This window comes from Mucor velutinosus, assembly GCF_035048745.1.
Source record: "Mucor velutinosus strain NIH1002 chromosome Unknown tig00001564, whole genome shotgun sequence".
NCBI lineage: Eukaryota > Fungi > Mucoromycota > Mucoromycetes > Mucorales > Mucoraceae > Mucor > Mucor velutinosus.
Window position 1 is genome coordinate 2,206,432 of NW_027041906.1, and position 15,095 is coordinate 2,221,526.

At 39.6% G+C, this 15,095-nt stretch overlaps 7 protein-coding genes across 7 annotated transcripts; 5 read left to right on the forward strand and 2 right to left on the reverse strand.

The window, feature by feature from the left end:
* Window positions 1-405: 405 nt before the first annotated feature.
* Window positions 406-1,875, forward strand: ATC70_011016 (uncharacterized protein; the record flags this gene model as incomplete). The annotated part of the gene is made up of 1 exon (XM_064830219.1): window positions 406-1,875. One exon carries the CDS (start codon window positions 406-408, stop codon window positions 1,873-1,875), a length of 1,470 nt encoding a protein of 489 aa, XP_064682721.1.
* A 2,257-nt stretch (window positions 1,876-4,132) lies between these two features.
* On the forward strand, window positions 4,133-5,008 carry ATC70_011017 (uncharacterized protein; the record flags this gene model as incomplete). Its single annotated transcript, XM_064830220.1, has 1 exon — window positions 4,133-5,008. One exon carries the CDS (start codon window positions 4,133-4,135, stop codon window positions 5,006-5,008), a length of 876 nt encoding a protein of 291 aa, XP_064682722.1.
* Window positions 5,009-7,145: 2,137 nt separating this feature from the next.
* Window positions 7,146-8,344, forward strand: VPS10 (vacuolar protein sorting/targeting protein PEP1; the record flags this gene model as incomplete). Its single annotated transcript, XM_064830221.1, has 5 exons — window positions 7,146-7,149; window positions 7,202-7,365; window positions 7,438-7,561; window positions 7,627-8,147; window positions 8,210-8,344. 5 exons carry the CDS (start codon window positions 7,146-7,148, stop codon window positions 8,342-8,344), a joined length of 948 nt encoding a protein of 315 aa, XP_064682723.1.
* Window positions 8,345-8,917: 573 nt separating this feature from the next.
* Window positions 8,918-9,574, reverse strand: ATC70_011019 (uncharacterized protein; the record flags this gene model as incomplete). Its single annotated transcript, XM_064830222.1, has 4 exons — window positions 8,918-9,066; window positions 9,152-9,172; window positions 9,238-9,423; window positions 9,481-9,574. The coding sequence occupies 4 exons, from the start codon at window positions 9,572-9,574 to the stop codon at window positions 8,918-8,920; spliced, it is 450 nt and encodes a 149-aa protein (XP_064682724.1).
* A 714-nt stretch (window positions 9,575-10,288) lies between these two features.
* ATC70_011020 (uncharacterized protein) lies at window positions 10,289-10,594 on the forward strand (the record flags this gene model as incomplete). Its single annotated transcript, XM_064830223.1, has 1 exon — window positions 10,289-10,594. One exon carries the CDS (start codon window positions 10,289-10,291, stop codon window positions 10,592-10,594), a length of 306 nt encoding a protein of 101 aa, XP_064682725.1.
* A 460-nt stretch (window positions 10,595-11,054) lies between these two features.
* Window positions 11,055-13,514, reverse strand: RGR1 (mediator complex subunit; the record flags this gene model as incomplete). Its single annotated transcript, XM_064830224.1, has 8 exons — window positions 11,055-11,270; window positions 11,326-11,484; window positions 11,537-12,146; window positions 12,197-12,501; window positions 12,557-12,958; window positions 13,039-13,099; window positions 13,160-13,345; window positions 13,402-13,514. 8 exons carry the CDS (start codon window positions 13,512-13,514, stop codon window positions 11,055-11,057), a joined length of 2,052 nt encoding a protein of 683 aa, XP_064682726.1.
* A 519-nt stretch (window positions 13,515-14,033) lies between these two features.
* Window positions 14,034-14,783, forward strand: PFA4_2 (Palmitoyltransferase; the record flags this gene model as incomplete). The annotated part of the gene is made up of 5 exons (XM_064830225.1): window positions 14,034-14,127; window positions 14,204-14,265; window positions 14,334-14,468; window positions 14,540-14,695; window positions 14,763-14,783. 5 exons carry the CDS (start codon window positions 14,034-14,036, stop codon window positions 14,781-14,783), a joined length of 468 nt encoding a protein of 155 aa, XP_064682727.1.
* Window positions 14,784-15,095: the final 312 nt, after the last annotated feature.

Sequence of the window (15,095 nt, forward strand, 5' to 3'; positions counted from 1 at the left end):
ATTTTGCAGTGATCCATCCTATACAGGACGAGAGAGATGTCAATTCTAAAAAAGAGAAAAGGTTAAATTCTGGTAATTTTCTTTTTAGTGTCGACATATATCATACTCCACACATTTGTTACAAAGTTAAGGGGTGAATACTCATTTTACTATAATGATGATGATGATGTTGATTTGGGGGACTCAAAGAGTGTTTAGGATGCAGGAGTGTGTGTGTGATTTCTATACGGTGTACACACAGATACACAAAATATATATAAATACATGTTAATGAAATTTGCAGTGCTCATCATTCCAGTTCAAGGAGATAAATGTATTAAACTGCCTGTTGGTCTCTCTCTCTCTCTCTCTTTATCCTTTACTTCTTTTTCTTTTATATATATATATATATATATACACTTTGCAATGTCTAGTTGTAAGAAATCATCTTCACTAAACAAGAAATCATGCCATAGAAAGAAGCCAAACGGGTCTTTCAATCATACATGGTCAGCTTCAACCTGTAAAGCCCAATTATTACTGCAAGAGCAGAGCCCATTTAATCTCGCTACTGCGTCCAATTACATTGTATCCACTTTACCTATCGAAACCCGCATCAGTTTTTACGAAAAGAAATATCAATTGATCATGGAATCAGAGACACAATTAGCGTCATGGATCAAAGCTGCAAAGGAGCAGGCTTCTCCTCCTCCGAAGCCATCCACACCGATACCAACAGCAACCAGATCACGGCTACCGGATTTTCTGTTTGCGTCTCTGTCAACACGGCCAAAACGAAAGAGTCAAATACAGTTTGATTTATTAGCACTATCACCACCCACTGCCAAATCTTCTATCAGCACATTTCTGAGAAGAGCTAGCGATACCCTTACTACATCCTATAGTAAAAGGTCAACGCCCTCAACAACCCCACAGAATCAGTACAACCATCGATTCTCACTGACCTCCTCGTTGAATCGGCTCTCCTTATCGAGAAATAGCTGTAGCAGTATGATTCTCTCGGAAGAGCCTTCAAGTTCTCTTACAGCTACAAACAATGAAATCAAATCTTCCATCACGCCAAAATCGAAATACAAACGATTCTCTACTCCTCTCTCCTCACAACCACACATCCTGCAGCCACCACTACCATTACAACAACAGAGGCAGCTTCAACAGCAACAAGCCCAACCAAAAAAGGTGCACAAGTCCTCTATCGATAATGCTACTGTCAAGAGACGGCCACAATCCAGTATTCTACCACAAGCTTCCTCATCCATCTTTCTAGAGCGACTTCGTTCAAGGTCGCCCATTTCTGATAAATCATCCAAATCATGCCAACAACAACCCAACGTTTTATCACAATCGAATACCACTCATTATAATAGCAATTCTTCCATTGGCACAATGGATGAAGATACACCCCCCTCCTCTCCCTCATCTATTGATTCAATATCAACGCCCCCTCACACTCCTAATACTAATAATAATAATGGCCACCATTTATTACATTACCAAAAACAACAAAGACACAAACGGAGAAGCCAAGAACTCTTCTTTACCAATGCTGCCGCTACTACTGCTAAGCACAAGCCCTCGTTAACCACAATGTCTCACATCAGTGAAGATAGAATACTAGAACAGCAAGAAGATATGCTGTCTTTAGCAGCAGTAACCATTCATATTACCAATAGCGAATGTAGTCCTGCATCAACAGCAACAGCAATAGAAGCACCATTGCATGGTGGCAATTATACTGCGATAACAGCAACATCACTTGAGAAACAGCAGGTAAAAAAGAAACGCGCATCTCTTTCCATCACTCCTTCTTCATCAACAATACGTTTATTATCTCAAAAATCACAGTTCCTTCGACGCCAGAGTATGCTAGCTTAAATTTTCGTGTGTGTGTGTGTATATGTGTGTGTACGAAACAATTACTTGAAAAATGTGTTGTTATGTAATCATTGTCTATAATATTCTCTATGTATCATGCCTTTTAAAATAATAAAACTTCGTATATATACAACATGTACCTTTCTTCATCTGTTTATAAGGATAATACTCATCAAAAGAGGTGCCTGACGGAGATAGATATTAATATTCGATCCGCTGCTGCTGTTACTATTGCTGATTAGCATTCACGATTCAAATGACATTGTTTTGATGCTAGATGCAAGCTTTATGTCAACATTAAAGTTTAATCGTATCTAGCATGCTACATTCATTTGAAGGTCGTCTTTGGATATTAAGCAAAACCGAGAAATCACTCGAAATTGTATCAAAACTCTCTTCGTTTTAAACGGTCTTTTTACCCTCCTATTCTGTAAACAGTACGCTCTGTTTATGGTCATTTCCGAGGAAGAAAACCATATAGCTTTATTCAAGCACATTGTTTATGTGTAATTGAGGAACCTACAGAATGTCTAAATTGACAATGTGCATGCAAAGACTCTCATGCAACTGGTTCATGATGAACAGCTACATCTACTGTGCAAAAATTGTAGCAGAAACACAGAAAAAGAGTGATTGGTGCCCTGCTTACTCCTTGTAAGAGCCCCTCTTTTTGGTTGAATCTACCTTTTTAAACGTCTCTTATCCGAAAAGAACCACATACATTATGAAGTCCACCCGAGTCAAATGATAGTTACTGGTAGATGACACAATAGTTTCTATTTTCATCATGTCAAGTAACTTATAAAATCTTGGCTATCTCTCGTTGTATGGTATGTAAAAAAAACTCTGGTGACATAAACGATATTTGCTTCTTTGATTAGTAAATGAAGGTAAATACATATTAACCAAATCAAAGGAAATGACCCTTTTGCCCTTACGACTATCGCAAACCATCTTTATTAAGCTGCCTTTTCCTGTCCTACTATGACTAAGGGATTGATAATAGAGCTCTTTAAGGTTTTTTCTTCTTTGATTCGCTATGTATACGAGTATTTCGCTTTTAATATCAAATTTTGGCTAGTTTGTGATCATCATAAAACTTGGTAAAGAGAAAACCATAGTGTTTAAGGTTTTTTTGGGCTTTCAAACCCTTTACACATATCTGACTGAATGCTGAAATTTGTTGCCTGATATTTTTTTAATTGGGGTTTGGTTAATACATAATAAGATCAACATCAATTTATAAAGTGTATCGTCTGTATAGCTGAATGCTGTTGATGAAAAGCATGTATACACAGTGTTTCATCTTGTCTCACGCTTTATAATTTTGATAATCTACCTGCAACATTCGTGACATGCGCAACTGTTATTTGCTCTACTTGAAAGGGATAAACGAAAAGAGTGGCTGTGTAAACTGTATTTTTGTGCTTTTAACATTTTGTGTAAACCAAACATATCAGCAATATCCATACTAACGGCAATTTTATTTAGGCTCCAGTATCGCTAGGCATTGTCAAAATGGAAAACGGTAGACGAGGCACGAAATATTTAAAACGAGCCTCTGGACAAGGGCTCTAGCGTAGACTAGCTTTGTTATTACAAAGCAAATGAACATATATACTTACATGTACATATCAGTAACTTGATACGACAACAAAGTCTATTTCAGATGTAATGCATGAATAGCAACATACATCTTTCAACAGATGCCTCATATTCCAGTACGCACATTTAAGCCATGTGCCCAAGTCGCATGTTTCAAAAGCACGACAAAGCGTCTCAATTTTGGTTCAAAACTACATCATCCTGAAGTCTTATGGAATGAGATGAAGCATGAGATCATTGATGCGCCTCAGTACAGCGAATTTGAGAACCAAGCATGCGGTTTTCCATAAAACGACCTGATCTATAGGTTTGTAAGAGCACACAATTGTATACAAGAAACTTCCTTTTTCTAGCTTTAGAAAGCGAATGCTTTCAATCATTTATATTCCTTTGTGTATGTATTTCTTCTTTCATCTTCTTTTCCTCTTTTACTCTTTCAGTTTAAGCAAAATAAACAAGAGATTGGAAAAAGTTATCTATCAATTAATTGAAGAAACCAAGGTCTAGGTCAATCATACCATCAAGAATAGTTCTGTTTGTATAAGCTTACTCGTCCTCTTTCTTTCTCCCTCTTATTACTGCCGTTTCAAAATACCCCCCATATATACCTTCACATACTCTGTCGCTTAAATATATACACATAAAGCTTGCAATGAACCCATTACTAGTAGACACCTATACAAGTAAGACTGTAATAAGCGCTCTTCCTGGTCAATCTCGTCGCTTTGATTACAACAGTGGTACTCAACTTTTGGATGGCGTGACCAAATCATTCCTAAACATGGATGCTTGGGTAGCTCAAGAGCTACAGCGGATTGTAGCCAACCAGATACCCAGAAATTGCTACTCGTACGAAGCATTAATTAGCGTAATTGAAGGCGTCGATCAAGGAGAGCATTATTCGGTGATCTGTGCTCGCCCGCAGCCTACCGTTACTTCAACATTACACGAAGCTTCGCAACGTTGCATGAATCAGTTTGCAAGCAAAAACAGCGATATCAAACCAGTGGCGCCACAAGAAGAGCAGCAATCCGTGCTACAAAGCAAAGAACACTTCAACATCAACACGAACATCTGCCTCACAAACGACACGCTGGCAAAACTAGCGACTATCAACACGCATCATGTAACTCGAAAAAACCTGATTATGGCTTTCACGAAGCTGGTGTTTTACTGCTGTAGGCAACGTAAACCCATTCATTTCTACTTGCAACGCCATCGAAAGCCACTGGAACTCATGATAGAGCTAGAAAACATGTGCGATACATACAGTTCATGGCTATCTCTACAAGACAAAATCAGCTCGGCTGCTATGAAAGATGGTGCCATTAGGGTACAACAGCGCCTGCACTGCATCTTGTTTGGTAAGCAAATATCCCTGATTGATAAACTTGTGTGCCCCTGGACGCTGATTAGTGTGTGGGCGCAACATGGAAGCCAACTGAGCCATTCTCAACATGAGCAGCTCAAAAAATGGATTGAATTTGGCGTTTTTTGTTACAAAACCGCTAAAAAGCTTGTGATATGAATGATGCATGGACACACTATCAATAAAACTATGGATTTTTTACGCTCAATCTGCCTCAATGTGTATTAGAGCTGTCTCTGGCAGCATACCATCCGAATCATCTCTAACATACATACTGGAAAACTTGAACACAAAAGCGTCGTCGTAGCCAATCAGTGATTAAAAGCTACTCTCCCAAGAACACAGCGCATCTAATTCAAGTGATTTCTTGCCTGCTATTTGGCTATGGATTGAGTGGTTTGTGGTTTCAAGGCAACATTTGGTAACATTGGTCTTCAGAGGGGTTTGCCGTAACGAAGCAAACGTGCAAAACCATAGTATTCAAGCAGTAAGTTTGGCTTCTCATTTTCGTTATTAATAAGCTTACCAACAACATAACGCATCAAAATTTGCATGAATTAGCTTTACCAAATCCAATATGCCTCCTGTTCGAATTGGAAATTGCACACGCTTGCAGAACGGCCCTTCCAGAGGATTTCGACTACCAAGGATGTGATTCATGCGGTGTAAATAAACGCCATAAAGCAAAGCATAACCAAATTGGACAGTTTTCAAGCCTTCATATCTTGACATGTAGACCTTTCTGAGCCACTGGAATAACGCCAAACAATTGTACTTGAGTCGTAGTAACTTCCTGACACCTTTGCTCAACTTTTTGGGTCAAAAAAAAATATTGTCAAAAATCGACCAAAAAGCATGAGGGGTACCTCATGGTTTTCATCGAAAATCAAACGATCGCATTTTTCACCTTGAAAATGAAGACTTTTGCTATGATATGTATAGAATCAAAATGTTTCTTTGGATCCAAAGTAACCTCTGAAATCACGTTTATGAGGTTTTCATATGCAAAATTAGGCTATTTTTGCTAAAAAAAAACCTCATTTCAAATTTTATTAAATTGCTCAATAGTTTCAGTCAAAAAACTTATTACCGTTAGCACCATTGGAAGCGCCTAGAAAAGTACTTCAAGAATGTATTAGGAAGCATAGGGGGGATCATTACAGTTTATATAGTCGTATGTCATAAAATAGATTAAAGAAGTCGAAAAAAGACAAAATCTGTCCAATCTTGAACAGAAAAAAAATAAGCTGGGTTTTAATCGATTTTGGTGGTGGCATTGCTGCTGGCTGGCCCAAATGCCCTTTTTGATGATGATAATGATGATTGCGATGGTGAATAAATGGGGGTGTGCTGCGTGTAGCATTACATGATAAAAGGCTTAACAATTTGAGAAACCATGTAACGTCGGCTCTACTGCGTGAACCTTCAAAAGTAAAGTTTCGGTCAATTCGAAATGATCTATGATTTCGCGATATAAAACAAAACAGAAATTCGTTAGAAGCCTGATAAAATAGTCGGTGCATTTCCAATCCTTGACGGGTGTAATCTCCTCTAGTAGTTCAATCTTGTAGCTAGATACTAGTGCAGTGGGGTCGTCATGTTGAACTAATCGTGTAACATCACTGAATGATTCCAAACCGGTTGGTTCTCGCATGTTGAATCTCGAGCCTCGATCATCCCCAGGCACCGTTCATTTACAGTGCAATGCGTTTTCCAAGGATGCTTATTAACAATTTGAGTCATGCAGGTGATTTAATTCTTGTAAATGATGCCAACCAATTCAATGAACATCTACTACATATTACACAAGGCGAGCCTTTTTCATCACCTTACAGATCCCACATTTATCTCATGATGCATCAAGTTTTGACCCAATCAATAAATTACATAAGGATCTGAACGCTGTACGACATTCTTGATTGGACTTGATAAAAGTAGGGGAGTAATCATAGACAGCAGAGTGTTATCCAATGAACTCTTTCACGTGAATCATTTTTATCTAATAATGATGATTGCCATGTATCATAAGAAAGCTGGAGAAAAGCTCTATGCATTCTTTTTTAAATGAAGCCATAACAGAAATGACGTCGCACTAAGTGATGATATACACACTTGTCCTTACTGCTTCCATGCTAAAGCTGCTTATAAAACTAGTAGCGTTAATTTAATAATCGCATTTCTCTTTTCTTTTCTCTTTCTCACCTTCACAAGTTTTCTTGCACTTAGGGATATATTACGTTCTCTCGGACATTGTCTCGTTATTCATTACTAATAAGCTTGTATATATATATAAATCATGGGTGAGCATATAGCGCTTAACTAAAGAGTCAGCAACTCATACATTCAAATCAGATTCTGTGATCTCGACAGTGAACTCAGGCACTTCATCACCAGCTGAAAAAAGAACCAAGATTTCTGAAACAGATTATCAACCTCAACATAAAACGTTGACAGCAGATTCACCTCTATTGCCTCGTGGACTAGATATTATGGGATACGACTTTAAAGTGAACGAGGTAATTTGAGATTGGCTTGTTTGTTGTGTATACAATTGGGATAACATGATGCTTTCTATGCATACAAAATAGCCACCTACAGATCGTCCAGTGCGTATCTATTGTGATGGTATCTATGATTTGTTCCATTTTGGACATGCAAAAGCGCTTGAACAAGCCAAGAAGTCATTCCCGGAAGTTTATCTGTTAGTGGGCGGTAAGTGCACAATCTACTCATTATTGGTCCAAGAGAAAGCAGGCGTCTCAACCCTACAATGATAGTGTGCAGTGATCTAGAGACACACAAGCGCAAGGGAAAGACTGTAATGACAGACGTTGAACGCTATGAATCTGTGCGCCATTGTAAGTGGGTAGATGAGGTTGTACCCGACGCACCTTGGTTTGTAAATCAAGACTTTCTCGATAAACATCAAATCGACTATGTAGCGCATGATGCTGAACCCTATCAATCCACTGAATCAGGTGATGTTTATGCATTTGCAAAGGCACAAGGAAGGTTTCTACCTACTCAACGTACAGACGGCATCTCCACATCTGATTTAATCACACGCATTGTCAGAGACTATGATGCCTATTTGCGTAGAAATCTCGAGCGAGGTGTAAGCGCAAAAGATTTAAACATCTCTTTTCTAAAAGAAAGAGAAATCAAGACCAAAAAGTCCATTGACGACCTCAAAAATCAAATCAAAAACATAGTGTTGGAGCATTTGGGCACCTGGGAAGATCAAAGCCATGACTTTATTCGAAGTTTTGCTGGAAGATTTGGAGCGGAAGACGTTGTTGTAAGTAGTTTAAGTGGTGGTGATATTGCGCATGTAGTTTGACACCAGGCATGATTATGTAGCAAAAGTTTTTGAATAAGCGTAGACTGCACCTTGGTGATAAACGAACTCGTAGCCCAAGCAGCAATGATGGTGCTTCCGATGCCTCGTCTTCTCAAAGCGTTCATTCTTCAAATAATGGAACGCCAATTCTCTAAAGAGCATATATACAAACTTTTGCTATATCAGCTATCATAAGTCTCTTTTCTAACTATTTAATATAAGTTTACATACAATTTAAATAAATCTTACGTCCCTTTAATAAGTTTCATAGTTGAAATGGCATGGACTTGGCTATGACGATCAGCAATCAGTAGTATAGATCCTACTGCCACAATGCAGTAGATATCGTCGTATTACATGTGTTTAGCAAATCACTCAGATCAGTAGTGCCTGAATGTTTTGTGGAGATTGTATCCATAATGCTAGTTTCGAGATTTTAATGCAGTTAAGGTAGCCAGCATCTATCGTAGCCCTCTCAGGCCACATCTGTTTCCAACAAAAGAGCCCCACATCTCGTTAACATTAACCTAAACATTCATCTCATAAGAACCTCATCAAATCCTTTTTTCAAGTATTTATTCTGTAATATATGCGTGTATAAATAATGAACTAGATTCATCTCTGCTTTTCAACATCTGCATCAACCTATTTGAAAAGTGATATTCGGTGGTGTATGTAGTGAAGTTGATAGGGAGTTTGCATGATATCGAGGTCGAAAGAGATTTAGATTAAGCCCACATCTTGCTGATGAATTCAGTCAAACCAATATCGTTAGTGTTGAATTGGTAACAGCCAACAAGGACGCCAGCAGTGCTGACCCATAAGGTACCAGTCATCAATTTGTTCAAAAAGACACTCTTGCGAGCATTGAAATAATCTATAGAAAATTTACAAAAAGAGTAATGTTTTAGATAAAAAGATTACCCCGCATTTTTTTTTTCGGTTATCTCCTCAAAACTTACCAGTGATACAAGCATCCCAACCTATTTCATGATTTCTATGTGTAAGTTTCAAAGGTTGTCTAGTTCTATAGAGCTCAAAAGCTTACCAATGTGAAGATGAACAGGGAGAACAACACCCAAAAGAACGTCAGTAACAGGTGAAGCACCGTATGTGAGTTGAGATGCAATGATGGGAACTAAAGCAAGGGAAGCAGCGCGTTCAATATCCCAATGGTAGGAGCCATGAAGACGATCAGGCTTGTGAGTAGCAATAGCATTGGATTGAGCAACAGCTATTGTTTCGAAAGGTTAGCATATCTGTAGGCAAAAAAAAAAGGGCACAAACTTACAAGAGTGAATCTTTACAAGACCCATAGGTTGTTGACGCACCAAAAGACGAGCGGTGGAGCGAAGAGCAGGCGTGTTAGCAAGACGAAGAGCCATTTTTTGATTTATTTGAAATGAACAAAAAAAAAAGAGAGTGGGGAAGAGGTTTTAATATGACTGTAAGGTAAAGGTGAGAACAAGTTAGAAATGTGTAATCAGGAATATAAAATATTCCACCCTTGATCATTTTCGCACTGCCGTTCTTCTATCGGGCGTATCCGCTTATGGTTGATGACGCAGTCTCAATTTGATGCCTTCTACTCATGTGAAATTCTGTATTGTAGCCAAGGATAAACGATTAGCAGACCGTCATTGCCTGCCAATGTCTTTGGCTTCAAGCCAAATGTCCACTGTTGATGCTTGAAGTAGTGGAACTGTCGGATAAATGAGAGATCCATGGTCAAATGTCTCGAAAATCAAGGTGATGCTATTTACTACCCCGCATTTTTCATGGTAGCAATGTTACCAATGGGTGGGATACCGAGATCTTGCTTATCCCATGCAATTGTAGGCTTTTGCAGTTGCAAAACTGGCTGTTATGACAACACATTCTAGAGCTGACATCGGCCTGATTGGACTGTCGATCAATCCTGTCTATTTTGATGAATACTTGTAGAACAACTATTGTTTGAACAGTGGAAGAGCCTAGGAACATATGAAACGTCTTTTGTAGTAGGACCGCTTGTTTAGTGACTCCCTCGAGTCGCGCGCTTTCAGATAAACCGAGGCAAACCTCACTATCATCCTGCTTAAATCACTACATCTATCACCATGGAAACCAGCAGAAATCTGGATGCATTTTACGAAGAGAGATCAAACCAATTGGAACAAGTGAAGGCTGGCTTTGATAGGCTTAAAGTGAATATGAATGCAATGATTCGAAACATGGAGACCATGAACGCTATCGGCTCTCAGTTTGGAGCGAGTGCTCATTTATGGACATCATTTCATAAAACTATCTCCCGACCCGTAACCACATTCGAACAGCAACCCATTGCCAAACCTGTGAAAGGTGCATCGCCGTCGCTGGCACGAGATTTAGATGAAAGATCCATGGGAGAAGAAGAACGATTATAACCAAATATACCTGCACATTGCTGTAATATTAGACATAGTTAATGCAACATTCTGATTGCATGTTTATATTTCGAATTACAATAGTTCAATAAACAGATTGTCAAATGAAACTGGTTTGACATAACGCCCTTGTAGAGTATAAAATATTGCATTTGATAAGATTTGGGAGATTCAAGCATCACTCCTGCCAATGCTGAACTGTTCATTCAATAAAGACATTGCAAGATGATTACCTTGAGATAAACTAATTGTCAGCATAAGATCATTTAAGCAAGGAGCTTTTGATCACAGCTTTTGGCCCTTTTTGAAGATAAATTGATGAGTAAATACAGCGCAATCAAGCCAGTTACCCCATGAATACAGCCAACATATATGAGTAGTTCAAAATTAAGAAAGTTATTTATTATAGCGAAATTAATGGCCAAAAACTAAGGATATATATAAATATGCTGAAGTAATGTTATTGTGTATCATGAGAGACAGCAGCGGCAGCTTGTCTTTCATATGCGATCCGTTGAAATCTGGATAAGTCTTGTACAAATTTAAGGCCAATAGGGCTACGTTCTAGTCTGCGAAACAGATCCACTGCTTGTTTTCGGATATGAGGGTTTGAATGAAATAATCCTGCGCCCAGTGGGGATAAACCGCCTTGATGTTGAGGTAAAAAGGACAGGAACTATGTACTCGTTTAGTCATAAGAGCAACAAAAGAACCCGCCATCACTGCCTTACCTCGATCATTTGGCGATGTGTGATGATGTTGCTCAGGAATGCTTCGTAGATGGATGACACTTCACTGTCAGGCATGTGTCTCAAGCGCTTCAGTTTACTGATCTGTCTGTAAACATCCAAATTCTTGATACAAGAGTTTTGTAGCCAGTGGTTGAGGTCCTAAATTACAGGTTAAAGGGCCTTATTTTGTAGAGTTGAGCGACCAAGTTACCCTTTGGTAGTATTTGTACGATATCGACTGTCTCCATCCTTCGATACGACTGGCATTTACGTTGAGTTCTCGTTGTTTTGAGGCTTCGTCCTGGAACACAGGACCATAGCCCAAGTGTGTCTCATGGGAGGGCCATCCAATCTGTGTTTGGCCATACATTTGCTCTTCATATAGTCCAGCTAACCGCACAAATCGAAAGACATAATCCTGGAACTTTGCACGAATAGACGTCTCGCCATAGTGTGCTTGAATCGAGGCCATGACTTCATTCATAAACTCAACATCGCTATCTCTCAAGTCTGATTGCTGCTGTTGCTGTTGCTGTTGCTGCTGCTGTTGCATGGATGATTGGTTGCCCTGTTGCTGCTTGAATTGATGTGAGGTCATGCTGGATGTTCGACCCAAAGACAAGGAGGTAAAGGCGGATGCAGCAGTCGCAGTGGCATCCTCTGTTAGAGCAATGGATTGCTTTCTGCCGGTGGTGATGGCATGATTCGCTTCAATGTGATCGCTGACGGTAATTTTGCCCGTACTGATATTGCACAACACATCCCACCAGCTGGTATGTTCCTCGTATGTTGGGTTCGTCACGCCTGCAATGAAACCCGGGCTAGATTGTTGTTAGAAAATGCACAAATACCTGCTGAACAGCGCATTTACCATTTCAATAAATCATCCACGCTCGTCAAGTTGGTATATGGGAACGCACGCTCTGTAAATCCTTTCAACACTGTGCCGCAACCACTACCCAAGGCACAGGCCGCAAGGACATAATTAGCTACTTCTCCAGATGGATGTCCATATCCCAGGAAAACGATCCTCTTTTGTGTCAGTAAAGCGTTCAGTAAGAGCATGATTGGATGTGTGTATGGCCCACTGCTGTCTAGGTGTGGATGGTGCGGATTTGGTGAGCCAGGATGATTGGCATTGGGCGTAAATGTATTGATTAATTTGATGACTGAAAACTGCAGTAGTGATGGATGTGAGTCTCCTGTCAATCTGCTTCTCTTCAACACTTACATCGCCAACTTCTTCTGCATTCACCGTCAAAGGAATTTTGATGGGTAGCTTGATGCCGTCATACTCAATCTTCGTTTCGAAAAAGTGTCTGTCTTTGCTCAAAGCGGGTATCTTTTCACGGACATGTCCTGACGCCAGGTCAATGTATGTACCTCTTCGCATGCGGCTTGTCTCTGTGTCTTCCATGATGTTGATGTCCTCCATGTTACTGCTGTTTGTCTCGTCAATGAACATTTCCTCAAACATGGTCTTGTTGTCTGAAGCTCTTAGAATCTGCCTCTCATGCCAGGTGAACTTTGGCATTCTTGACAGATCCATGGAATTGACAGCCTCAAACAATGACTCCAAAATTTCCAAGCTAGGGTTCTCAAAGTACTTTTCCATGGCCAACAGTAATACTGGCTATCAAGATACACAAGGTAAGGAGGTTATTGTTTAAGCACTCTTGATTCCACTCCCCTTGTGCCTGCTTGCTCACTCACCTTGTAGATGTGCAGATACTGGTGTCTGGTGCAGATGGCCATCGCCTTGACTCTTGCGCCTCTAGTCGATAGATCCATGAATGTCGGATTCTTTAGCATGCGTCTTATGTGAGATATTTACCTTCTAGCAGTAGCATCATGTTTTGTTCTAACCAGATTCAATACATACAGCAAAGGCTTTTCTGAGTCGGATTTTACCTGTTCAAGGCCTTGATGAGGATCTGGAGTCAACTGATTCAAACAGAAAATAGTCCAATCCTCTGCTCTTAGATGAGCACCGTCAGGCAGCATGAGCTCTGATAGAATACTAGACGTTTTTTGTCAAAGGTGCAAGATGACGAGAACGCTTTGTCTGCAACTTACTGCTCGTCAGTGCCTGTTTCATCAGGGTACTGATACTTGAGATTGGCGCCTTTGTCGATATCAAACTCTGCCAGCAGAATGTATTGAACGTGTTTACTGTTGTTGATTGCCATTTCGGGTTTGAGAAAAAGGAAGGAAAGGAGGAGGAAAAAAAAAAGAGGTAAGTGGATGTTATTCAAGAATAAGCAAATTTGGTATCACAATGCTTAAATTTTGTGGTCAACTATTTTTGATATCAGTTGGCCCTGAAAATGGCTTGAGGAGATTGTGTGTATACCAAGCATTGGCCGTAACCTTTGATATCTGTAGTACATGTCGTATAGCATGAACGTCAAGCGGTGCACCTTAAATCATAGAGCAATCAACGACGAATCTTGGGCTTGCTGCAAACATCGTGATATGGATTGTTTGAAAGATTCTCATGTAGATCAATGGGGGGTCATTTCATTCGTTTAGATCAGTGATTCTCCTCTCAAATCACACGCGAAAAATGAACTTCTAAAATAAGGTGACGTACTCAAACGCTCTCTTTAACAAGTCCTGATGGTATATATTCTCTGCTCTCTGGTCGAGTACTTTCTCCCTTTCTTCTTCTCTTCAAATATTTCTTTGCAAATTTTCAAATATACAACATGAGTGTCCATCTTTTAAGTTCTGATAACGAAGAGTTCAAGGTCGATAAGGATGTTGCTGAGCGTTCCATCTTGATCAAGAACATGTTGGAAGGTAAATAGACACACTAAAAATTTGAAATAAAAAAAAAAAAGGCCGTTTTTACTTATCAATGCTGTCCATTTCGTAGATATTGGAGACTCTGATGCTCCCATTCCTCTCCCCAATGTAACATCCAAGGTGTTGGGAAAGGTAAGATCCCTATTTGATTGTGTGATGGTGTCGCCTCGATTAACTCATTGTGCTTGCTGGCTCAACAGGTCATTGAATGGTGTACTCATCATCGCGAAGACCCTGTCACTCAAGATGACCAAGAAAGACGCAACACTGATATTGAAGAATGGGACCAAAAGTACATGGAAGTTGACCAAGAGACCTTATTCGATATCATTTTGGTAAGAACAAGAGGAAAAAGCATGGTTTTTGCAATCAAAAGGTGGCTGATGGATTGCTCTTTGATATATAGGCTGCTAATTACCTCGATATCAAGCCTCTCCTTGATGTTGGATGTAAGAGTGTTGCCAATATGATCAAGGGTAAGAGTGCCGAGGAGATTCGCCGCACCTTCAACATCACCAACGACTTCACTCCTGAGGAGGAAGCTCAAATCAAGAAGGAGAACGTAAGTAATAGTAGCATCTTTCACAGCTGTATTCATTGTGATAATTGACGATATGATAAATTTTTAGGAATGGGCAGAGGATCGTTAAATAGCTTTAAAAGAAATGAAGAATCAACATGATCCCAATGCATTAAAAACAACAAGAGAGTATATCTAGGAAATCCATGTCATGTAATCTTTGTTAAATATACTTGCTTTGACTCAAAAAATGATACCATTTTGCTTTATCCTTGAGCATATCATTGTCCGTTGACTGTGCCATGTGATACTACATTAGGAGCAACTAGTGTGTAGCTGCGGTAGATGCTACATGTATATCTGATTCGACTGTTTGTGTGAGCGTATATAGGAAATTGAGATGTAATGTGGTAGAATATCAACACTGGTATGCGACTATAAA